The 26113-nt window shown below is 40.8% G+C and overlaps 1 protein-coding gene across 5 annotated transcripts in view; it reads right to left on the bottom strand.

The window, feature by feature from the left end:
* Positions 1–26113, bottom strand: part of NAV3 (neuron navigator 3) — an 898866-nt gene that overhangs the window by 257063 nt on the left and 615690 nt on the right. For all 5 annotated transcript variants that reach the window (XM_077265345.1, XM_077265346.1, XM_077265343.1 and 2 more), the window contains one exon: positions 8008–8080. In XM_077265345.1, the coding sequence (XP_077121460.1) occupies positions 8008–8080 (73 nt within the window). The remainder of the gene's footprint in view (positions 1–8007; positions 8081–26113) is intronic.

Here is a 26113-nt window from a genome sequence, read left to right as displayed (position 1 = left end):
GAAGCACCTGGGGGTTTAAAGTGCTCACCACACATCTAGATAAGTTCCTTAAGGGGTCTAGTTTCCAATATGGTGTCACTTGTGGGGGGTTTCCACTGTTTAGGCACATCACGGGCTCTCCAAACGCGGCATGGCGTCCGATCTCAATTCCAGCCAATTCTACATTGAAAAAGTAAAACGGCACTCCTTCTCTTCCAAGCTCTGCGGTGCACCCAAACAGTGGTTTACCCCCACATATGGGGTATCAACTTACTCAGGAGAAATTGCACAACAACTTTTGTGGTCTAATTTCTCCTGTTACCCTTGTGAAAATAAGAATTTGTGGGCGAAAATATCATTTTTGTGTAAACAAATGCGATTTTTTATTTTCACGGCTCTACTTTATAAAATTCTGTGAAACACTTGGGGGCTCAAAGTGCTCACCACACATCTAGTTAAGTTCCTTAAGGGGTCTAGTTTCCAAAATCGTGTCACTCGTGGAGTGTTTCCACTGTTTAGGCACATCAGGGGCTCTCTAAACGTGACATGGTATCCGATCTCAATTCCAGCCAATTCTGCATTGAAAAAGTAAAACGGCGCTCCTTCACTTCCAAGCTCTGCGGTGCGCCCAAACAGTGGTTTACCTCCACATATGGGGTATCAGCGTATTCAGGAGAAATTGCACAACAAAATTTATGGTTAAATTTCTGTTTTTACACTTGTGAAATAAAAAAAAATGGTTCTGAAAAAAAATGTTTGCAAAAAAAGTTAAATGTTCATTTTTTCCTTCCACATTGTTTCAGTTCCTGTGAAGCACGTAAAGGGTTAATAAACTTCTTGAATGTGGTTCTGAGTACCTTGAGGGGTGCAGTTTTTAGAATGGTGTCACACTTGGTTATTTTCTATCATATAGACCCCTCAAAATCACTTCAAATGTGATGTGGTCCCTAAAAAAAATGGTTGTAGAAATGAGAAATTGCTGGTCAACTTTTAACCCTTATAACTCCCTAACAAAATAAAAATTGTTTCCAAAATTGTGCTGATGTAAAGTAGATATGTGGGAAATGTTATTTATTAACTATTTTTTGTGACATATCTCTCTAATTTAAGGGCATAAAAATACAAAGTTTGAAAATTGCTAAATTTTTAAAATTTTTGCCATTTTTCCATTTTTTTCATAAATAATCGCAAGTAATATCGAAGAAATGTTACCACTAACATGAGGTATAATATGTCACGAAAAAACATTCTCAGAATCAGTGGGATCTGTTAAAGCGTTCCAGAGTTATAACCTCATAAAGTGACAGTGGTCAGAATTGTAAAAATTGGCTCGGTCATTAAGTACCAAATTGGCTCTGTCACTAAGGGGTTAAATGTTTCAGATCACCAAACAAATGTAAATGTTAGACAAAGTAAACACAACATGCAGTTTTTAAATATAGGTCTTTATTATTAAAGGAAAAAAAATCAAAGCCTACAGTATCTTGTGAAAAAGTGATTACTACCCACTCACTTAAAACATAAATTAACTGTGGTTTATCACATCTTTGGGAAGTTGAGTTCACATACTGTAGCCGCACCCAAACCAACATGTTTCAAAGGAGATGCTGTCCTTCTTCCTCAGATATCCTGAGGAAGAAGGACTAAGGGTACTGTCACACTCTGCAACTTTCCAACGATCACGACCAGCGATACGACCTGGCCGTGATCGTTGGAAAGTCGTTGTGTGGTCGCTGGAGAGCTGTCACACAGACCGCTCTCCAGCGACCAACGATGCCGAAGGCCCCGGGTAACCAGGGTAAACATCGGGTTACTAAGCGCAGGGCCGCGCTTAGTAACCCGATGTTTACCCTGGTTACCATCGTTAAAGTAAAAAATAAAAAACGTACATACTCACATTCCGGTGTCCGTCAGGTCCCTAGCCGTCTGCTTCCCGCTCTGACTGAGTGCCGCCATAAAGTGAAAGCAGATCACAGCGGTGACGTCACCGCTGTGCTCTGCTCTTACATTCCGGCCGGCAGTCAGTCAGAGCGGGAAGCAGACTGCAAAGGACCTGACGGACACCGGAATGTGAGTATGTACTGTTTTTTTTTTTTTACTTTTACGATGGTAACCAGGGTAAACATCGGGTTACTAAGCGCGGCCCTGCGCTTAGTAACCCGATGTTTACCCTGGTTACAAGCGAACGCATCGTTGGATCGGTGTCACACACACCGATCCAACGATGACAGCGGGAGATCCAGCGACGAAAGAAAGTTCCAAACGATCTGCTACGACGTACAATTCTCAGCAGGGTCCCTGATCGCTGCTGCGTGTCAGACACAGCGATATAGTATGGAACATCACGGATCGTACCGTCGTAGCGACAAAAGTGCCACTGTGTGACAGTACCCTAAGTCTCATTTGAAAAGTGTCGGTTTGTGGCTGCACCGAGGGACCAGTGCAACTGAGCTCAGCTAGTCTCCCTGCGTTGGATCAGGGGACACTCTTTGACTACTGATCCCCTGAAACTAAGATCACTGACACTGTATGTCATTGTGGGCACGAGCTACGTTGAGGGGAAGGTACTATTAACTATTGGGCTATATCACACAGACGTAGTAGTATACAATTATATCTCAAATTAAGACTTTGGAGTGGCCTATTCAAAGTCCTGACCTTAATTTGTTGAGATTCTTTCATAGCGTTGTAAAAGACTCATTGTCAGTTATCACAAACACTTGAACACAGTTGTTGCTGCTAAGGGTGGCCCAACTAGTTATTAGGTTTAATCACTTTTTCACACAGGCCCTGTAGGTTTGGATTTCTTTTTCGCTTAATAATAAAGACCTTCATTTTATAACTGCATTTTGTGCTTACTTGTGTTATCTTTGTCTAATATTTAAATTTGTCTGGTGATCTAAAATATTTAAGTGCGACAAACATGCAAAATAATAGGAAATCAGAAAGGGGGCAAACACTTTTTCACACTACTGTGTATGGTAGTTGAAAGAATAAGAGTATGAGCACACAATGTCTTTTTCAGATGAATAGGCTCTGTAACCTGCCTGAAAAAGCACTAAATAAACATAAAAGAGAATGAACATATGCATTGGAGTGTAAAAATGACTTGCTGTGTATATGTTCAGTCCTTGGAGTTTCTTTTAACTCCTTAGGCTTCCTAAGCTGTGAAGCAGTTAAAAGAACGTGACCTGACCATTGTTCAAGTGGCTTTTGCTTGGCAGGCTCACAGTATTTTGTATATACAAAAAGCCTAAAGAAAATGAATGCAAATACACACAAAAAAAAACATTTTTCTGAAGCATCTTCTACTTGAAAAACTTAACAGATATGCCAGCATCTAACATCGTGTGCACATACCCTCAACAAGAAAATGCTTTACTGGTTATTTTAAAGGAGCGATTGGCACTTCTCAACACTTTTGAATATCCATATCAGCTGTGGTATTCGCCAGATATATTACATACACAGCAGCATGCTATAAAAATAGTTAATGGCATTTTCTCATCTTAAATTACAAGTGGATTGCAATTGCACTCTATTCTGTGTTGATAAGGAATGTCTCTAAATACCAGCATCCTAAAGACACCAACACCACTATTTGAATATCAAGAATGAATCACACATATATGTTTCCAAACCCTTGTTGGTAATCACTAAGAAAACAAACATTTACACTGCTCTTAGAAGGTTTCTGTGGGAACTGAACCCACACCCTATGGTTTACAGCAGCTGAGCATTTCCCATTAGGCTTCTTGGTGTCTACTTGTATCTTGTCCTGTGCTTTATATTTCCATCTTAGATTATATGTAATTAGCAGAAATGTGGAGCTAAACAAGGAGCAGGGGTAAACATCACACCCAGGCACTGGTGTTGTAGGCCTAAGTGTCCTTATGCCATATAAGATGGCACCAGTATTCTGTAGTAGGTGTGAAGGAGTTGGTACAAATTTTACATTGGAGCCCAGGAACTTCAAGCTACCACAGGAGTTTCTGGATCATTGTGTCTCTTAAAGACCTCCCATGAATTTTTTTTTAATTAAATCTGTGTATACAGTGGGAGAAATAAGTATTTGATCCCTTGCTTATTTTGTAAGTTTGCCCACTGACAAAGACATGAACAGTCCATAATTTTAAGTGTAGATTCATTTTAACATTGAGAGATAGAAAATCAAAAATAAAATCCAGAAACTCACATTGCATAAATTATATAAATGTATTTGCATTTTGCAATGAGAAATAACTATTTGATTCCCTACCAATCATAAGAGCTCTGGCTCCTACAGACCAGTTAGACGCTCCTAATCAACTTGTTACCTGCATTAAAGACAGCCGTCTTACATAGTCAACTTTATAAAAGACTCCTGTCCACAGACTCAATTAATCAGTCAGACTCTAACCTCTACAACATGGACAAGACCAAACAGCTTTATAAGGATGTCAGGTACAAGATCATATAATAGTTGACTCGGCACACACCAAAGCGTAAATGTAGTGAAAGGGGGTTTATTAATGAAGTAAAGTACATACAGTGACGTTTCGGTCTAATCACTAGACCTTCATCAATGTACCTCACATAAACAGTGAAGCGGGTACCCCCGGGTCACAGAATAGACAGTCAGTCCCTGTTGCTGTGAATGGCTCCAGTAAGGTAAGAGGGAGCAGACCACGCAGTGAAGGTGGGCTGGTATATACGGACCATGGACGCGGTTCCACCGCTTGTCCAGTGTGGTGGTACTTTACCTCATTAATAAACCCCCTTTCACTACATTTACGCTTTGGTGTGTGCCGAGTCAACTATTATATATATTACGGCTTGGGTCCTTACTTGAGCACCACCTCCCACTAGTAGTGCCCGCGTTTATAACTTAGGTACAAGATCATAGACCTGCACAAAGCTGGAATGGGCTACAAAACCATAAGTCAGACACTGGGTGAGAAGGAGACAACTGTTGGTGCTATAGTGAGAAAATGGAAGAAATACAAAATGATTGTCAATCTACATCGATCTGGGGCACCATGCAAAATCTCACCACGTGGGGTATCCTTGATATTGAGGAAGGTGAGAGATCAGCCTAAAACTACACAGGGGAACTTGTTAATTATCTCAAGGCAGCTGGGACCACAGTCACCAAGAAAACCATTGGTAACACATTACGCTATCGTAAAATGCCCGTAAGGTCTCCCTGCTCAAGAAGGCACATTTGCAGGCCTGTCTGAAGTTTGCCACCTGGGTGTTTCTGTGAGTAATTGGGAGAAGGAGCTGTGGTCAGATGAGACAAAAATTTATCTCTTTGGCATTAACTCAACTCGCCATGTTTGGAGGAAGAGAAATACTGCCTATGACCCAAAGAACACCGTCCCTACTGTCAAACATGGAGGTGGAAACATACTTTGGGGGTGTTTCTCTGCTAAGGGCACAGGACTACCTCACCGCATCAATGGGAGAATGGATGGAGCCATGTACTGTATGCCCTGAATGACAACCTCCTTCCCTCCACCAGGACATTAAAAATGGGTCATGGCTGGGTCTTCCAGGAAGACAATGACCCAAAACATACAGCCAAGGCAACAAAGGACACTGGGCAGCATGGTGGCTCAGTGGATAGCACTGTAGCCTTGCAGCACTGGAGTCCTGAGATCAAATCCCACCAAGGACAACATCTGCAAGGAGTTTGTATGTTCTCCCCGTATTTGCGTGGGTTTCCTCCCGGTACTCCAGTTTCCTCCCACATTCCAAAGACATACTGATAGGGAATTTAGATCGTGAGCCCCATCGGGGACAGCGATGATAATGTGTGCAAACTGTAAAGCGCTGCGGAATATGTTTGCGCTATATAAAAAAATTTGAATAAATAAATAAAAAGGAGTGGCTCAAAAAGAAGCACATTAAAGTCATGGAGTGGCCGAGCTAGTCTTCAGACCTTAATCCCATAGAAAACTTATGGAGGGAGCCTCAAAATCTTAATGATTTAGAGATGAACTGCTAAGAGGAGAGGACCAAAATTCCTCCTGACATGTGCGCAAGCCTCATTATGAACTACAAAAATGTCTGACTGCTGAGCTTGCCAGCAAGGGTTTTGCCACCAAGTATTAAGTCTTGTTTGCCAGAGGGATCAAATGCCTATTTCTCGCTGCAAAATGCAAATAAATTTATATAATTTACACAATGTGATTTTCTGGATTTTATTTTTGATATTCTATCGCTCCATGTTAAAATGAACCTACCCTTAAAATTATAGACTGTTCATGTCTTTGTCAGTGGGCAAACTTACAAAATCAGCAAGGGATCAAATACTTATTTCCCCCACTGTATGTGCATGTACTGTAGTGTCAGTGATAATATACTCACCTATTGCTTTCTTTTCTAGGGTCTTGAGCCGTTCTACTCTTCTCAGTGACGTCACCGCTATACTCTCAAGATCACGCTGTGCTCTGTGTGATCCAGAAGTGGCGTTTACAATGTAAGCCTGGGGGGCATCAAAAAGAGGCTCCATGGGCTTTAAAGAGAACCCCGGCTCTCACACACAGGATAGAGCGACCTGGACAGTATGAAGAGCGGTGACGTCACTGAGAAGATAAAAAGAGCGGCGCTGGATACCAGAATAGGCACCGGTAGAGGAGTATATTAATACACTCACACTACACTACTTGCACATAAACACACATTTTATTAAAAAATCTTCATAGGAGGGCTTCTTTTATTTGGCTATAGATGCAATTATCATTATATTCCAAATTGATATGTGAACAAGTGAACAATTCTTATCAATTTGCTCTATGGCATAGGAACTACATAAAGGAGAGTCCTCTCTTTGAACTATTTTATTAGCTAGTAATGACCTGTGAAGAAGTGCACACCCCACTGTAGAGGACTTACGTATGTATGTATTGGATAAGCAATCATTCTTGTGTAATACTATATTCTTCCAGCAACCCCTCCAAAAAAGGTGCATGTGAGGTGCTAAAATATTCAGGAGCTTGACATCTTTACCATCCCTTAAAAATACTGAGCTAGAAGAATCAATTTGGACTCAAGCACTGAACAAAGAGCAGGTCATGCATATAATTTGCCACCTGTATGCCTGTTCTTTCTGAGTCTTCTCATTCGCTCAGCAGAGCAATGAGGTCTCATAGGAGACTTTTCTAGTAGTGACAACTACTAAACAAAACTGTTTCAAGAATTTAGTGGTAAAGGGATAGACCAAATGGATAGTAAGATCATACTTCAAACAGAAAAAAAAAATAGAATAAAATGTAGGGTCCATGTGCCTTCCTTGAAATATATAATAGCTCAGACTATGGGTATTAAATTTTGAAGATGGGGCATTGATCCAGAGAACTAGTCTGATTGTCATATTGGGATGGGAAGGGATTTTTCCTCTAATATGGGGCAATTTGAGTCTGGCTCATGTGGTTTTTGCCTTCATCTGGTTCAATGTTAGGCAATAGGGTTAAACTCGGTAGACTTGTATCTTATTTCAAATTTAAAGCTATGAAAGTATGAAAAGAAAAGGTTTTAATTCTGAAAATGAAAGAAAAACAATTTTTTAACCTGCAAGTTAGACATAAACAAACGATAAACTTGCTCTAGGCGACCATCTTTTATGGCTATATACTAGTAATTGCCCCAAATGTATATTATTTTCCACTGAGGTCAACCTTTGCTTTGAGGACATGAGTAAGCAATAAGTATCCATCACTTGATAGAACGAAAACCACTTTTATCACTTTCCTAAACGGTTTAGAGTTGGCAATGTTTAGTGCTGACATAACCTACTTCAGGCACCTTTAACAATGGAATTCCAAGGTCATCCAAGGTTTGAGTTATTTTAATAGTTCAGCATGTCTAGATTTCAGGACATAAAGTAAATTATTGATGTTAAAACCTGTATAGATTTCAAGGACCATGAAATTATACTACTTCAAATGATAAATACCAATGCTTAGCAATGTAGATTATCTGCTTTTTAAATTATCAATGTGAAGGAGCCTGGAGACCATACTAGCGTATAGTGGATTGTCTTACCTTCTGCAGAGAGGCCTTGCACATTAGCTCCTCGGGCTGCCAGAAAGTTCAGACAGATATCAACATTCTCAGTCTGCAACATGAAGGAAAATAAGTCACTTAGTGTTGCCTTACACAATGTGCCAGCCTGAAATTTACGTTACAAAGGCTGTGAATACTTCACATTCACCAGTCATCATCATCAGTGCTTTACAGACACCATAGCTGCTAATTAGGAAACCCTTATAAAGCTTTTATTGTCAGCTGGAAAGCTTACGAAACAATTCATAAAGGCCAAATCCAGAAAGGCATGCTGGGAGATCAGCAGTCCACCTACTTAATATAAAACCAAATTTGACACAGCACAAGAAAGCAATGAAAGCGTCCATAGAAGACCTAACACTGTGTGTGTGTATGCCTGGAAGAGAGCGGGACTCTCAATGAATGGTCACACTGAGCAGCTCTGCATGAGAAGTGTGCCAATGTACAATGGATGGTAGTGACAATGGAGGGGCTGGATTATGTACAACGCGGCTTTTCACTTTAGACCAAAATATTCCAATCATTTTGCACACTATTAAGCCATACCACGGTAAATTTAATTATTTCTGAGAATCTGAAGTCAATTGAAATTCTTCTAATTTTTCCATAGGCATAGTAAGTTAAATTCATGAAGCATGGAATATCAAAAACACATACTAAAAGTCAGATGAATCCAATAAAAAGTTAACAGATCAGCGTTAATATTTCTGACAATTGGATTTGAATTAACCACTGGCATTTTAGCTTCAATTTTAGTTCTTAATGTTCCCAATGGGTCATTAATAGTGACGTAAAGCTGGGTTCAGACTGACCATATTAAAAATTGTGCCAGTCTAGTCTGCAAACTGCGGACATGAGTGGTTCAGTTTGTTGCTCTGTACAATCAACTGCAAAGTGTATGGGTGCAAGTTTACTATTATTTATACTATTATGGACCATAAAATAGACCAGATTACTTCATGCTGGGATATTTTTACCCCGTGGACCACTAGTCAATGTGGAACATCATCCATGTTCACTAGCACCCTTGCTATAGTGCGTTTGTGTGCTCTCTGGGTGTTGTGAATGGCACACGTGGATTGAATAGACGCTTGATTGAATGAAACAAGAGGAGTTCCTTGATGAAAAAAGAAAATTGACTTTATGATTTAAAATATGTAGGTGTTTTCGCTAGTTTTCTAGTGTAAAACACTTTGAAAAGTTACATTTTTGGTGTTTTCATGCCAGTCCTGGCCAACCCTGTCAAAATGGTGGACCATGGTTGAATGGGGCCTGGCAAAGTCCACCCAGAAAATTCTTCAAAAATTACACGTAACCTTATACCTGAAATGTGCCCCACTCCCTGACTAGAGTAACATTTCTAGTGATATGCACGCCAGTGATAAGGCTAAGTTCACATTAGCATATATGTGCGCAGCGTATCATGTGCATGTGCAAGCACATGCCAAAACACATTTAAACGCATGCTTACTCTGCATTTTTTCATCCGCATCAGCTTACGCATGATGGCAAAAAAGCTGTGTGTGCATGCGTTTGTATGCATTTTTGCCTATGGTTGTATTGTTTATGCGCATGCGCACAATCCATATTTCCAGGAGGACGTGTCTCAATGGGCGTGCCTCAATCAGTTCCTGGACATGCACAGTCAGAAGTATGCAAGCACATCAAACGTCCTTGCTTACCAATGCGTTCCCATAAACAGTAAGCGTTGTTTTGATGCACTCATCCACATCTGCGCTTAATTGACACTTAATTGACGCCTCAAAAAATGCAACATGTTGTGTTCGCCACGCCCAGCGAAGCAACGCATGAATACACATCGCATGCGAACTGATGCAAGCGCATGTCCCTGCGTACACAATGTTAAATATATGTACGCAAGATGCATGTGGATCAGTATGCAGGTATACGCTGCGCACACATACGCTAATGTGAACCCAGCCTAAGATGTGTCTATTTCATTACATGCAGCTGCTGCGCAACTCTTAATGAATAAGGCTACTTTCACACTAGTCCGTCGGTACGGGCCGTCGCAAACCGTCTGCCCAACGTACCGACGGACAGTGTGTTAAAGTAGCACAACGTGGGCAACGGATGCAGTTTTACAATGCATTCGCTGCCCATTGTGAGTTCCGGGGAGAAGGGGGCAGAGTTTCGGCCATGTATGCGCGGTCGAAAATGGCAGACTCGACGCACAAAAAAACATTACATGGAACGTTTTATTGAGCCGACGGTCCACCAAAACACGACGCATCTGTCGCACGATGGATGCGATGTGTGGAAATCCATTGCAATGCATCGCTAATGTAAGTCTATGGAGAAAAAACGCATCCTGCGGGCAACTTTGCAGGATACGTTTTTTCTACATAACGACGCATTGTGACGCCCATCACACAATGCAAGTGTGAAAGTAGCCTAAGGCACATCGTACTCCTCCTCCCAGGTCATTTTCAAATGCCAGTCTTAAAGGTGTCCGGTCCAAATTGTTAAGTTTGTACTCACTCTGTGTGACCGCAGACTTGTGATTCCAACCCAACGTGCACTGTGCGCTGTGGGGATTTGTCAGTTTCTGAGCTGGCACTGGAGGGTATGTATGTGTTATACATACTCCAGGCCAAAACCCATCCAGTGAACACGGCTTTGCTCCATAAGGTTGCATTGAGTGAGTGCGGAAATTAGTATGGAAATTGCTCTGCACACTTGGGAAGGGAATGAATGTATTCCTTATAAAGCGCTGATATCAAAGTAATTATAATGAGAAACATATTATTCTAGATTTTTATATGATACTACTGAAAATACTTTATTCACTCATGTTAGGGCATAACCTCAGTACATATATAAAACCACACCACAATTAGGTCAGATTACATCTAGTTCATTTTAAATCCCATTGTGGCTACTTCCCTATGAACCTTTGAAAAACAGCCCACAGTTTCCTTATTTAGTCACTTCTTCAATGTGCAGACAAGTTCAACAGTTATCTAAAGGAAACTTTTATTATTTTTATTTTCAGTTAATTTTTAGGGGGAATGTATAATTTTTATTCATTTTCAATAGTTAAAACTGACAAATATTTTGTATCATTTTTTTTCTGATTGTAGAGTTTGTATTCTGTTTTATGAATCTGATCGTGGGGTATTCATCTTGTCTGAGCTTTTATCAAAGGCATTTTGAGAACAATGGTACTTGAAAGTTTGTGAAAGCTTCCAAATTTTCCAAAGGTTTTACATAAAACTATGTCAAGTTTTCCCACAAGTCATAAATAGAACCAAATAGAACAAAATATAAGACTTTGTAATTTTTTAAATGCAAAAAATAATCCAGCATCACATCTCTATGAGTGGTAAAGTATGTGAGTGGAAGATCTGCCTTATTTAAATAATAGCGATCTATCAAAATTTGGTCTTCACAACACATGTGGGTACATCAAAGCACAAACACTGGAGATTTCTGAGGACCTCAGAAGAAGAGTTATTGATTCACATCAGGCTGGAAAAAGTTTAGGCTCCACCACTCCACAGCCAGACAAATTGAGTACAACTGACAGAAATTCAAGACTATTTTTACACTTTGCAGGAGTGGTCGACCATCAAAGATCACTCCAAAAGTAATGCACATAATACTTTACCAAGTCACAAATGAACCCAAGGTAACTTTTACGAAACTAAAAGTCTCTTTTACATTAGCTAATGTCAGCGCTTAGGAGTCCACCATCAGGAGGACACTGACTAACAATGGTGTGCATGGGAGGGTTGGAAGAGGAAATCCACTGTTCTCCAAAGCAAATGTTGATGCTCATCTGCAGTTTGCTAAAGATCACCAGGACAAACCAATAGGCAATTCCAGCAATGAGACATAACTAGAGCTTTTTGCTTTAAATAAGAGTCCTTATGTTTGGGAAAGAACAACATTAAATTACAGCTGAAAAAAACCTAATACTGTCTGTGAAACATGAGGGTAGTTTGGGCATGTTTTGCTTCATCTGGGCCAGGACAGCGTGTTTGGAACAATGGATTATACCAGCAAATTCTATAAGCACATGTCATGGACATCTGTCCATGAGCTGAATTTCAAGCAAACATGGGTCATTCAGCAAGACAACAACCCAAAGTACACAAGTTGTTCTACGAAACAATGGTTACACAGAAGAAAAACGCAAACAATTTTGAATGGCCGAGTCAAAGTAAGGACCTTAATCTTATAGAAATGAGCAGTTCATGCACCAAAGCCCTCTAAAATATCAGAGTTGAAGCTGTTTTGTAGGGAGGAATGGGCTTGAACTCCTCCATGACTAATCAACAATTACTGCAACAGTTTAGATACAGTTTTTGCTGCACAAGGGAGACAGACCGGATACATAAAGCAAAGGTTCAAATACTTTTGACACTCACAGACATGTGATAATAAATCAAGTTAAAAACTTACAAATTGTAATATTTTTGACTCATTGTTTGACTTGACTCACTTTATATACTTTTAGGACTTGTGTGGAAGTTTGATGCAGTATTACATCAAATTTATGCAGAATTATGAACAATTATGAAAGGTGCACAAACTATCCACCACAACTTTATGCTTTGCTGCAGCCTCATGGACCATTAAAACCTGTTGATTGTAGATGATATTGTGAAGGACAGTGCTCTGGATTACTTGTAACTAGTGTTGAGCGATACCTTCTGACATTTGAAAGTATCGGTATCGGATTGGATCGGCCGATATCCAAAAAATATCGGATATCGCCGATACCGATACCCGATACCAATGCAAGTTAATGGGACACAAATATCGGAACGTAATAGGGAGCGATCCTGGATGGTTCCCAGGGTGTGAAGGAGAGGAAGCTCTCCTTCAGGCCCTGGGATCCATATTCATGTAAAAAATAAAGAATACAAATAAAAAATATGGATATACTCACCCTCGGACGGCCCCTGGCTGTCACCGCTGCAAGCGTCTGCCTCCGTTCCTAAGAATGTAGAGTGAAGGACCTTCGATGACGTCGCGGTCACGTGAGCGGTCACATGAGCGGTCACGCGACCAATCACAAGACCACGACGTCATCGCAGGTCCTACACTCATTGCATTCTTAGGAACGGAGGCTGCCGGTTGCACCGCTGAGAGCCAGGGGCCGTCGGTGGGTGAGTATATCCATATTCTTTATTTTTATTCTTTATTTTTTACATGAATATGGATCCCGATTCCGATTTCCTATAAAGCAAAAATATCGGAACTCGGTATCGGAATTCCGATACAGCGAATATCAGCCAATACCCGATATTTGCAGTATCGGAATGCTCAACACTACTTGTAACTTTATTTCCCTTATTATATGCTAAATGTAAAACATGGTGGATTCACACAGCAGTCAACCCAGTAATGTTATTTCCTGCAGTTAATAATGTATAGTCTAACACCAATTTAAGAATTTCTACAAGGGAACTTATCCTGTTATGCTAGAAAATTGTCATCAAGACATCTGAAATTTTGCTACAGTTGATAGCCACAAAATGCATAAATTACAACAGAAATGTCTTTGATAGTACATTTCTTGTGGACGTGCACAGAAGCTAAGATGCACCAAATTCATTAAGAGGCGCAAACTTCTCAAACAATTTGGTACATCTTGCTCCTCCACATTGTTCTTCAAGACTGGAGAACAAAACAACAGTTTTCATGAATTCGGGCCTAAGTCTTCATCTTAACATTTCTTGTATTTGAAAATAATTGCACATTTGTTAAGTAATGGAAAGATTATTATTTTTATTGCACATACAGATTTGTAGGTTCTCCATTCACAGCTCGGCACCACACGGGATTTTAGGATTTATGTTTAGACGTTATAAAGCATCAGGAAAACAGTGGGGAACAGCAGCTGCAGTCCTTGGACATTATCCAGCTATGTTTTTTGTCCTCTCTTTATATGAGACTATAATAAACAGAATGTCTTTTATATACTATACCCACTTTATGGAGGGAGCCAAATCTGTGTTACCACGAGTGAGACATCACTCACAAGGTTTACACATTAGCGCTCTTGTGAACTTAAAGCCTTTGCTGTAGACAAAAATTAATAACTATTTCTACAACCAGGTACAGAAAAAAAGGACATTACCCTCTAAAAGACATTCAATTAAAGAAATGTGCAGATTTACAGACTAAGGGTACGTTCACACAGGACTTTTTTGCTGCGTATTTTTGCTGTGTTTTTTTATGCTAATTTTCAGCTGCTTTTTACAATACCAGCAAAGCCTATGAGATTTCAGAAATCTCATGCACACACATTGGGTTTTTGTTTGATCAGTATTTTCTGCTTTGCTGCGTTTTTTGGACATAGGGCATGTCACTTCTTTCAGCGTTTTTGCTGTATTTTTGCAGCGTTTTTTCACCCATTGACTTGAATGGGTGATGGAAAAAACGCAGCAAAAACGCATGTAGCATTATTTGCTGCATTTTTTGTGCAGAAAAATCATGACCAGCAGGGAGTGATCTCACAGCCAAGAGCTTAGGGGTGTGGTTAGTGAGGTGTGAAGAGTCATTGTGAGCCATTGTGAGGTGTGAAGAGCCATTGTGAGGTGTCCTGATTGTGATCTATTGTGAGGGAGCTTCTGGTAGTGAGGTGTTAAGGTATCGTCACACTAAACGATATCGCTAGCGATCCGTGACGTTGCAGCGTCCTGGCTAGCGATATCGTTGTGTTTGACACGCAGCAGCGATCAGGATCCTGCTGTGATATCGCTGGTCGTTGATTAAAGTTCAGAACTTTATTTGGTCGTCAGATCGCCGTGTATCGTTGTGTTTGACAGCAAAAGCAACGATACCAGCGATGTTTTACAATGGTAACCAGGGTAAATATCGGGTTACTAAGCGCAGGGCCGCGCTTAGTAACCCGATGTTTACCCTGGTTACCAGTGTAAAATGTAAAAAAACAAACAGTACATACTCACCTTCACGTCCCCCGCCGTCCGCTTCCCGCACTGACTGACTGCCGGCCGTAAAATGAAACCACAGCACAGCGGTGACGTCACCGCTCTGCTATTAGGGCCGGCGCTCAGTCAGTGCAGGAAGCGGATGTCGGGGGAGGCGAAGGTGAGTATGTACTGTTTGTTTTTTACATTTTACACTGGTAGCCAGGCTAAACATCGGGTTACTAAGCACGGCCCTGCGCTTAGCAACCCGATGTTTACCCTGGTTACCCAGGGACCTCGGCATCGTTGGTCGCTGGAGAGCGGTCTGTGTGACAGCTCTCCAGCAACCAAACAGCAACGCTGCAGCGATCGGCATCGTTGTCTGTATCGCTGCAGCGTCGCTAAGTGTGACAGTACCTTTAGCCATGTCTTGGTATAGGAGGATGAGCATTAATGTTTCCCAACTAATCATGGAGGTAATATTTTTTTTTAATTTGTGATATATCTATCTATCCGATTGTTTGCCATGGTACACTTTGCAATGCTCATGTGCTGTTATGTACATGTTCATGTGTTCTGCATGTGTATGTTTGTATCTTCCTTGTCATGAATGTTGGCTTCATGTCATCTTGCATTTGGTAATTACTTTTTCATTTATTTTTCCAAGGTGGAAGCAATGCCTGTAATTTGGGATGTAGCTTGCCCAAACTACAGTGATCGTCAAAAAAGGCCTGTAATTCGCCGTAAATTGTTCCCCCGCTGGGATGAAGGCGATGCTAAGCTCCACTGGGGTCACTCAACTTTATTATCACGCACAAATAGACAAAAAAACGCACCAAAACCGCACAAAAAACGCATCTATAAGCAGCTGAAAATTGGCATAAAAAACGCAGCAAAAATACGCAGCAAAAATACGCAGCAAAAAAGTCCTGTGTGAACTTACCCAAAAAACGCACCAAATATGCACCAAAAAAAGCACCTAAATTAGCATTAAAAAACGCAGCAAAAATACGCAGCAAAAAAGTCCTGTGTGAACTTACCCTAAATGGTTAACTCAAGAATATTAACTTTACAATTTTTCATCCATTTCCATCCCTGAGAACTCTTTAATACAGGGACCGGTTAATGGGAACCTGTCACCCCCAAAATGGAAGTTGAGCTAAGCCCACCGGCATCAGGGGCTTATCTACAGCATTCTGGAATGCTGTAGATAAGCCCCCGATGTAACCTGAAAGATGAGAAAAAGAGGTTATACTCACCCAGGGGCGTTCCCCGCTGCGGTCCAGTCCGATGGGTGTCGCGGTCTGGTCCGGGGCCTCCCATTTTCTTACGATCACATCCTCTTCTTGTCTTCATGCTGCAGCTCTGGCACAGGTGTACTTTGTCTGCCCTGTTGAGGGCAGAGCAAAATACTGCAGTGAACAGGCGCCGGGAAAGGTCAGAGAGGCCCAGCGCCTGAACACTGCAGTACTTTGCTCTGCCCTCAACAGGGCAGACAATGTATGCCTGTGCCAGAGCCGCAGCGTGAAGACAAGAGGACGTCATTGTATGAAGATGGGAGGCCCTGGACCAGACCGCGACACCGGACCGCGGGACGGATTGTACTTTTGAACGAAGCCATTGGTTCTACCATATAGTGTACCTCAAAACAGGAAAAAAAAATCCAAATATGGTGAAATTGAAAAAAGTACATTTCCACAATTGATTCTGTGTTTTTTTTTACCATGTTCACCGAATGCTATAACTAACCTGCTACTATGATTCTCCAGGTATTACAAGTTCGTACATACCAAACATGTATAGGTTCTTTTTTATTTTAGTGGTGAAAAAAATAATCTAAAGTCTGTTAAAAAAAATACAATAAAAAAATAAAATTGTGTCATTTTCCGAGACCCATAGCATCTCCATTTTTCGAGATATGGGGCTGGGTGAGGGCTTATTTTTTGGAGCCGAGCTGACGTTTTTATTGATACCATGATGGTGTAGATACGATGTTTTGATCGTCCATTATTGGGCAGCACAGTGGCTCAGTGGTTAGCACTGCAGTCTTGCAGCGCTGGGGTCTTGGGTTCAAAACCCACCAAGGACAACATCTGCAAGGAGTTTGTATGTTCTCCCTCTGTTTGCGTGGGTTCCCTCCGGGTACTCCGGTTTCCTCCCACATGCCAAAGACATACCGATAGGGAATCTAGATTGTGAGCAGATTGTGTCCATTGGGGACAGTGATGATAATGTATGTAAAGCGCTGCTGAATAAGATAGCTAAGCATAATAAACCCATTGGCGACCCACGGTCATGTGTTGTGGGTGCCATTTGGCAGGATTAGTGACATGCTTCTAGCGCGATCTTATTAAATGCCGCTGTCAGAGATTGACAGCGGCATTTAACAGGCACAAGTGGATCACGATTCCAGACCCGGCTGATAGGGGCACATGTCAGCTGTTGATTTTTAGCTAACATGTGCCCGGAAAAGATGTGGGCTCAGTGCTGGAGCCCACATCAAAGGGGGGAGACCTGACATGAGCCGAAAAATGTTGTGAAGGGGTTAAACATAGCTGTACGAGAGCTTGCTTTTTTGTGAACAGAGTTGTAGTTTTGAATGACGCCATTAATTTTACAATATATTGTAGTGAAAAAAGTGAGGTGAAGTGGTGAATATAATTTTGCCATTGTTTTTTGGGGCTGTTTATTACAGCGGTTATTGTGCAGTAAAAATGACCTAGCAAGTCAGCATAATTACATTTAGCAAATCGACAGGCATAACCCATACATAATCTCTAGGTGCTACATGCTATCATAGCAAAACACATGTACTAAAGGGCTACAAGGATAATTGCCCACAGCAACCAATTCTCAGGAACAAGGGGTCTTACTATATACAAAAAAGCCACATTTTCCCCTGTCACAGTTATGATACATGAGGTCCCATGTATTTTATGACTGCTACGTTGCATACACCCATAGAATGTAAGTCTGCAAGGACAGGGTCCTCTCTTCTCTGTACCAGTCTGTCACTGTAAACCTGCTTACTGTAAATTATATCTATAACCCTGTATGTAACCCCTTTCTCATGTACAGCACCATGGAATTAATGGTGCTATATAAATAAATAATAATAATAATAATAATACTTTCTCTGCTGTTCTAACAAGCACGCAAGATATTCCCATAGTATTCGCAGCATGCTATGCTTGTAAGAATGCTGGGGTCTACTAAAGTAAACTTCCACTGCTGCTCGCACCCTATCCAGAATTTCTTTAAAAATGCCATATATTTGAAAATGAACAGGTGCAGTATCACACAATCCCTCTGTAACTCTGCAGCGTGCTGCATTACTGAACCAGAAATACTCACTAGGAAACACTAACATATAGATCATTGCATTTCTCATAATACTGTCAAAAATACCTAATTAAATGTGCGGATTCAAAATGGCTACGGTTTATAAAAATAAAACATAGTGCCCACTTTACACTAGGCATTGTTTGGGGTCCCAGCAAGGGTGTAACTAAGTAACTACAACAGGTGCAGGGGTTGCAATCGCACCCCGGGCCCTGGAGCTTAGGGGGCCCTAAAAGTCCCTTTGGCCTATAGAAAAAGACTATTGCTATTAAAAGATTTAAAATATTTGGGGGCCCCGTTGGAGCTTTCGCATCAGGACCCATGAGTTTCAAGTTACCCCACTGGGTCCCAGCATTACTGCAAAGCTTTATGCCCAATATATCCAATAACTTTTATTGGTGTCTGTAGACAAATACACTAAATGGACAAAAGTATAACATCCCATTATAAATCCTTAGCCATCAATTTAGAGTTAGTCCCCCTTTGTAGCTGTAACAGCTTTCATACTTCTGGGAAAAGCTTTCTACAAGATTTTGGAGGGGACTGTGGGAATTTTTGCCCACTCATGCAGAAGAGCCATTGTTGAGTAATTGATGTTAGAGGAGAGAGCTTAGATGCAATCTCTCTTCTAATTCATCCAAAAGGTGTTCAAAGGGGGTGAGCTCAGTCAAGGGCTTCCACACCAAACACAGTCCTGCAGGAGTAGAAAAGGGCCTTCCCCAAATTGTCCCCACAAATTTAGAATTGCCCAAAATGCCTTCGTATTTTGAAGCATTAAAATTTCCCTTCACTGTAACTAAAGGTCATAGTCTGACCCTACAACATTTTCTCTCCACCACCCAACTTTCCAGCTCGCACAAAGCAGTCAGACAGATAACGTTCTCCTGGCATTCACCAAACCCAGACTCATCCAATAGACTGCCAAACAGAGAAGCATGATCCACAGAACACGTTTCCACTGTTCCAGCGGCGGAATGCTTTACCCCACTCTATCTACTGCTTGACATTGTGCTTGGTAATATAAGGCAGTAGCTTTTCAGACATGGAAAAACACACAATTAACTTCCCTCTACACAGTTTTCGTGCTAATGTTAAAGAAGCACTCCAATTGAAGTTTTTATTCTCTTCAAATATTGAAGCTATCAAGTGATATAGCACGGTGTACTTACAATTGCTCATTTTGCCCTTCTACTGAGTTAATTCTTCTATTTTCCATTAGGTCTATGACCTCACGTGATTAAAAACTGACTAGCTGAATCCTTCTAAGCTCTATGTAGAGACAGGAGGTTAAAGTGAACCTGTCACCCCCAAAATGGAAGTTGAGCTAAGCCCACCGGCATCAGGGCTTATCTACAGCATTCTGGAATGCTGTAGATAAGCCCCCGATGTATCCTGAAAGATGAGAAAAAGAGGTTATATTATACTCACCCAGGGGCGGTCCCGCTGTGGTCCGGTCCGATGGGTGTCGCGGTCCGATCCGGGGGCCTCTCATCTTCATAGGATGACGTCCTCTTCTTGACTTCACGCTGCGGCTCCAGCGCAGGCATACTTTGTCTGCCATGTTGAGGGCAGAGCAAAGTACTGCAGTGCGCAGGCGTCGGGAAAGGTCAGAGAGGCCAGATGTCTATGCACTGCAGTACATTGCTCTGCCCTCAACAGGGCAGACAAAGTACGCCTGCGCTGGAGCTGCAGCATGAAGACAAAAAGAGGATGTGAGCGTAAGAAGATGGGAGGCCCCGAACCGTGACGCCCACCGTAGCGGGACCACCCCTGGGTGAGTATAATCTAACCTCTTTTTCTCATCTTTCAGGTTACATCAGGGGCTTATCTACAGCATTACAGAATGCTGTAGATAAGCCCCTGATGCTGGTGGGCTTAGCTCAACTTCCATTTTGGGGGTGACAGGTTCCCTTTAATTTTCCTTGCAGTAGTCATAGAGAAAAATCACTGGCAAAGGGGAGGAGTGGAGCCGCTGGGTCAGGAGTTGAAGAGGGGAATGACTCATGCAAGGAAAATAGATTTCCTGTTTCTACATAGAGCAAAGTAAAGAAAAGAATTAACAGGGTAGAAAGGCAAAATGAGCAATAGCAAGTACACAGTGCTATATAATATGATCATAGCAATATATTTAGAGGAAAAAAATTTGATGGGAGGAGGGCTTCTTTAATGTCAGAGGAGGTTTTTAAGTCTGTAGCAGAGAGTTGGCGACTTTGTGGCTGAGCTGCTGTGGTTCTCTATACACTTCCACTTTTAAATAATGAGACTCAGAATTGATCATGAAATATTTGGGAGGGTAGAAATTACAGGATCAAACCTTGAATTCAGTGAGCTTCTTAGAAAGACCTATATTTTCAAATGTTAATAAAGTTATACTTCATATATTGATACTTGATTTTACACACCTGTAGCAAAGGGGATGTAACGCTGGCAGATAAAAACCCTCTGCATACGGACCAGGCTTTCCAAAGAGGACATGCCCTCTGATGTCATGGTGGGACATAGCTGCCTGCAGACACCAAGCACCACTCCTGGGTAGTCCGTGGATGCCATGCTCCACCTAGGAGCCAGACGATACATGGCTAGACAGATGGGAAGGGGAGCACTACCACAAGGGAAAGAAAAGAGAGCAACCCCTGAAACTTGCCCTGCGCAACCCTGAGCTCCCCGACATCCCTAGACGGGTTCTTTCACCCCATGTGGCGATCACATTTCTTTCACTATGCACAGCCCTGGCTAGTGCATGGAGCAGCAGTAGCACTAGTCCTACTAAATATATATATATACAGTACAGACCAAAAGTTTGGACACACCTTCTCATTTAAAGATTTTTCTTTATTTTCATGACTAGAAAAATTGTAAATTCACACTGAAGGCATAAAAACTATGAATTAACACATGTGGAATTATATACTTAACAAAAATGTGTGAAACAACTGAAAATATGTCTTATATTCTAGGTTCTTCAAAGTAGCTACCTTTTGCTTTGATGACTGCTTTGCACACTCTTGGCATTCTCTTGATGAGCTTCAAGAGGCAGTCACCGGAAATGGTTTTCACTTCACAGGTGTGCCCTGTCGGGTTTAATAAGTGGGATTTCTTGCCTTATAAATGGGGTTGGGACCATCAGTTGTGTTGAGCAGGAGTCTGGTGGATACACAGCTGATAGTCCTACTGAATAGACTGTTAGAATTTGTATTATGGCAAGAAAAAAGCAGCTAAGCAAAGAAAAACGAGTGGTCATGATTACTTTAAGAAATGAAGGTCAGTCAGTCTGAAAAATAGGGAAAACTTTGAAAGTGTCCTCGAGTGCAGTGGCAAAAACCATCAAGCGCTACAAAGAAACTGGCTCACATGAGGACTGCCCCAAGAAAGGGAGATCGAGAGTCACCTCTGCTTCTGAGGATAAGTTTATCCGAGTCACCAGCCTCAGAAAATGCAGGATAACAGCAGCTCAGATTAGAGACCAGGTCAATGCCACACAGAGTTCTAGCAGCAGACACATCTCTACAAAACTGTTAAGAGGAGACTTTGTGCAGCAGGCCTTCATGGTAAAATAGCTGCTAGGAAACCAATGCTAAGGACAGGCAACAAGCAGAAGAGACTAGTTTGGGCTAAAGAACACAAGCAATGGACATTAGACCAGTGGAAATCTGTGCTTTGGTCTGATGAGTCCAAATTTGAGATCTGTGGTTCCAAACACTGTGTCTTTGTGTGACACAGAAAAGGTGAACAGATGGACTCTACATGCCTGGTTCCCACCGTGAAGCATGGAGGAGGAGGTGTGATGGTGTGGGGGTGCTTTGTTGGTGATACTGTTGGGGGTTTATTCAAAATTGAAGATGTACTGAACCCGCATGGCTACCACAGCATCTTACAGCGGCATGCTATTCCATCTAGTTTGCGTTTAGTTGGACGATCATTTATTTTTCAACAAGACAATGACCCCAAACACACCTCCAGGCTGTGTAAAGGCTATTTGACCAAGAAGGAAAGTGATGGGGTGCTACACCAGATGACCTGGTCTCCACAGTCACCAGACCTGAACCCAATCGAGATGGTTTGGGGTGAGCTGGACCTCAGAGTGAAGGCAAAAGGGCCAACAAATGCTAAGCATCTCTGGAAACTCCTTCAAGATTGTTGGAAGACCATTTCTGGTGACTACCTCTTGAAGCTCATCAAGAGAATGGCAAGAGTGTGCAAAGCAGTCATCAAAGCAAAAGGTGGCTACTTTGAAGAACCTAGAACATAAGACATAATTTCAGTTGTTTCACACTTTTTTGTTAAGTATATAATTCCACATGTGTTAATTCAAAGTTTTGATGCCTTCAGTGTGAATTTACAATTTTCATAGTCATGAAAATACAGAAAAAAATTTAAATGAGAAGGTGTGTCAAAACTTTTGGTCTGTACAGAATATATATATATATATATATATATATATATATATATATATATATATATATATATATATATATATATATATATATATATTTATGTACACAAAAGGTGACAGACAAAGGTAAAAGAAACAGCAATCACTCAATGCACACCCAGACTACAGAAAGGTATAAAGGGAAAGGAAGGATGAGACAAACCAAAAGGGAGATAAAGAGAAGGAAGACACCAAACAAACTTCCACACAGCCAACTCTGGAGACGACTCCTTCCACGGCTCACACCTCCATACCGATACCAAGATTCAGCAAGCTATCACTGGCAACTACCCAAGCTAAGAGATGAGTACTTATACCATAGGGTAGTTGAGAAATCAAAACAGCTGCGTTAACCCAGAACTGAAAGCTTTAGGAGACAAACAGAACTGTTTAACCCTTACAGCAAAAGAACAAGGGACATATGCCAAACAGTGTAGAAAATATTTGCTAAAATTATGTTGCAAAATTACTATGTTTGAAAATTTGCTTTTACAGCTTTGAGACAATCAGCGAATTTCATCATCATTCAAGAGATGCAATTGCTAATCAAAAGCAGCGAGGTAAAAATAAGACCTACAAACCACCCTATTCTGTGGTTCATTGACTATTGATGGTTTTAATCAATTAAAAATCAAATTCGGAAGTTCAAAGATGATCAGATACTGTTGTGGTAATTACTAGTAATTAATCTTTGAGAAAAATATATGCTACTATTTGTGCTATTAATATAGTAAAGATGCTTTTACACTTTAGACAAAACTTATCTGAACCCAATTTTTGCTGATCAGTAGACAATCTAATAGAAGCTAATGCGGAGTCAGGATATATAACTGTTGGCAGAATTATTGAACAGTTGGCCTGAACATTATGTGTATGGTCACCTTAATACAGTGACATCTTTTAGGAATGGAGAAGTCCATGTCACGCTGTAGCTATGGGATCTTTTAATAAACCATGACCCTAACATAAAAGGGCAACTGCCTAGAATACAATAAGGAAGAACATTAGGAAAAGTGAAGGATCCGAATGGTGGTTTTTGCTTTCTTACTTGGATGATCTGGGAATGTTTAAAAGGCCAAGAGGAGGCTTAATAGCTGTCTACAAATATCTGAAGGCATGTCACAGTGTAGAGGGATCATCCTTATTCTCATTTGCACATGGAAACACAAGAAACAATGGATGAAACTGAAAGGGAGAAGAGATTAGATATTAGAAAAAACTTTTTGACAGTGAGGGTGATCAAAGAGTGGAACAGGCTGCCACGAGAGGTGATGAGTTCTCCTTCAATGGAAGTCTTCATACAGCGGCTGGACAGACATCTGTCTGAGATGGTCTAGTGAATCCTGCATTGAGCAGGGAGATGGACATGATGACCCTGGGGGTCCCTTCCAACTCTAAGACTATGATTCTATGTTTCAAGAAAAATCTATGCTCAACCTATTAATGTTTGCTCATATATTTTTATTTCCTGGTGCTAAATAGAGCAGTTCCCCTTACTAAGATGTTACCACATAGATAACTGCATGGCAATTACACACTGCATTTCATCACCTCCTGTGTTTTGTCTTCACAGTTTAGCAGATCCGATTGCACATTCTCCTTCTAATAAGGATCCCACCATTGTGAAACCCCTTTTCTTTCAAAACAACCATTGTTTTTGCTATTAATATATTACATTCTTCCCATGAAGATTATCGGCAAAGTGTTATTATAGTAAAGCTATACTACATTATTAACAGTGCATCATTTATTACATTGTATTGTATTATGCTTTTAGAACAGTTTTGTAACACATAATCAGTGAATAAAAAATGTTAAAAAAATATATGTTTCCCAAAAATATTACCAACACATATGAACAATGATTTTGATTCATTCAATTCATATGTTTAATAACGCAATCTAAGGCCAGGTGCACACCACCGTATATTTCGTCCAAGATACGACAAAATATAGGATTGCTCTCGGACCAATGATATTCTATGGGGTCACACACATGTCCGAATTATTCCTAGGACTGAGACAGTCCAATGAAAATATTGCAGCATGTCCGAATTTGATCCGATATTCCAATCACACTCGGACATACAAGTCAATGGGGCCATGGAAAACATCGGACTGCTTTCGGATGACAGATCAGAGTTTAATCAGAGTGTCATTTCCATAATCAGTCTGCTTCTCTCAGATGAGAGCACATACGGCCGCCTGACCCTAGCCTAACACTCAGTTTGCCCTGCTGCAACCATAAGATAATACACAGGAGATTTATTACAGAAAACTCGGCCACCGTGCCATTCATTTTACTGGGCTTGCAGAAAACCATCCACATGCTGCAGAAACAACCCAACTCAAATGTACTGAACAGGCTTTCAGTTGCAAAAATAACATTTAAGCTAATCTGCTACATGGGAGATAATCAAATTACATCTAGATCTCTTGGTTAATATATTTTACATTATTTTGACTCTAATTTCCGTTCCTTTGTCCCCTTTCAATCACTGTCTATTGTTCGTTATTCATTCTTATATGATGTTAAAATATATGTTCATACGATTTAAAAAAAACAAAAAAACATGGGAGATCACGCTACAGCCACTTTCAGACAGGTGTAATATTGGAGTGTGTGTTTGCAGTCGTATCACGAGTTCAGCATCTGGACCTCCCAGCCAGATCTAACACAACACGGGGGATAGACCTAGGTGTTGTGTCCATAATACTAGCTTTAACAAAAAAAGATTGCTGAAGGAGTATTTAACTACCGTAAGTATAATATGGATTCCAGCTATGTACAGACGCTGGGCAGGTTAGTAACACTATTAACCTGCAGATTAACCCAATATCTGCAGCATAAAAAGTGTTTTTGCTGGTGACAGGTTAAAAGACTAATAAAAAGAACATTTAAAAAATGTGTTAGCAATGTTAAATGATAAAAGCAAATGACATGTAAGAACAGAATCATGTCCCCTGTTCTATTTGTGAATGACCGGAGATTGGCCTTTTATTTTTAAAATGCAGTTGTCAAATAACTTGACCTAAATGTCAGTGCAATGCTTGCCCTACTACAGTGTATTTGTATCAGCTTTTCATAGAAGATATATATATATATGCTAACACTCTCATTAAACCATCAGATTTGAATGGGAATCTGTCAGCTTAAAAATAGTGTGCAAAGCAAAAGGAGCTACACAGCTTGTTATACCGTTTTTCAGGTACAGATTAACTATACCTTGTATTTTACTCTGTGAAATCCCTGCCTATTCTACGATAATTAAGTGGGTAGTCTGACTCCTAGCATCTCAGTCTGTTCTGCTCTTCCTACTCCATAACATGCTATTGATTGCACAGCAACTAGCTGACAGGTTGCCTTTTACTCTAGTCACATAGTGTAGATAATAATAATCTTTAT

This window comes from Ranitomeya variabilis, chromosome 5, assembly GCF_051348905.1.
Source record: "Ranitomeya variabilis isolate aRanVar5 chromosome 5, aRanVar5.hap1, whole genome shotgun sequence".
Classification (NCBI taxonomy): domain Eukaryota; kingdom Metazoa; phylum Chordata; class Amphibia; order Anura; family Dendrobatidae; genus Ranitomeya; species Ranitomeya variabilis.
Note: the sequence above shows the minus strand (reverse complement) of the source record. Positions and strands in the feature narration are given on the sequence as shown.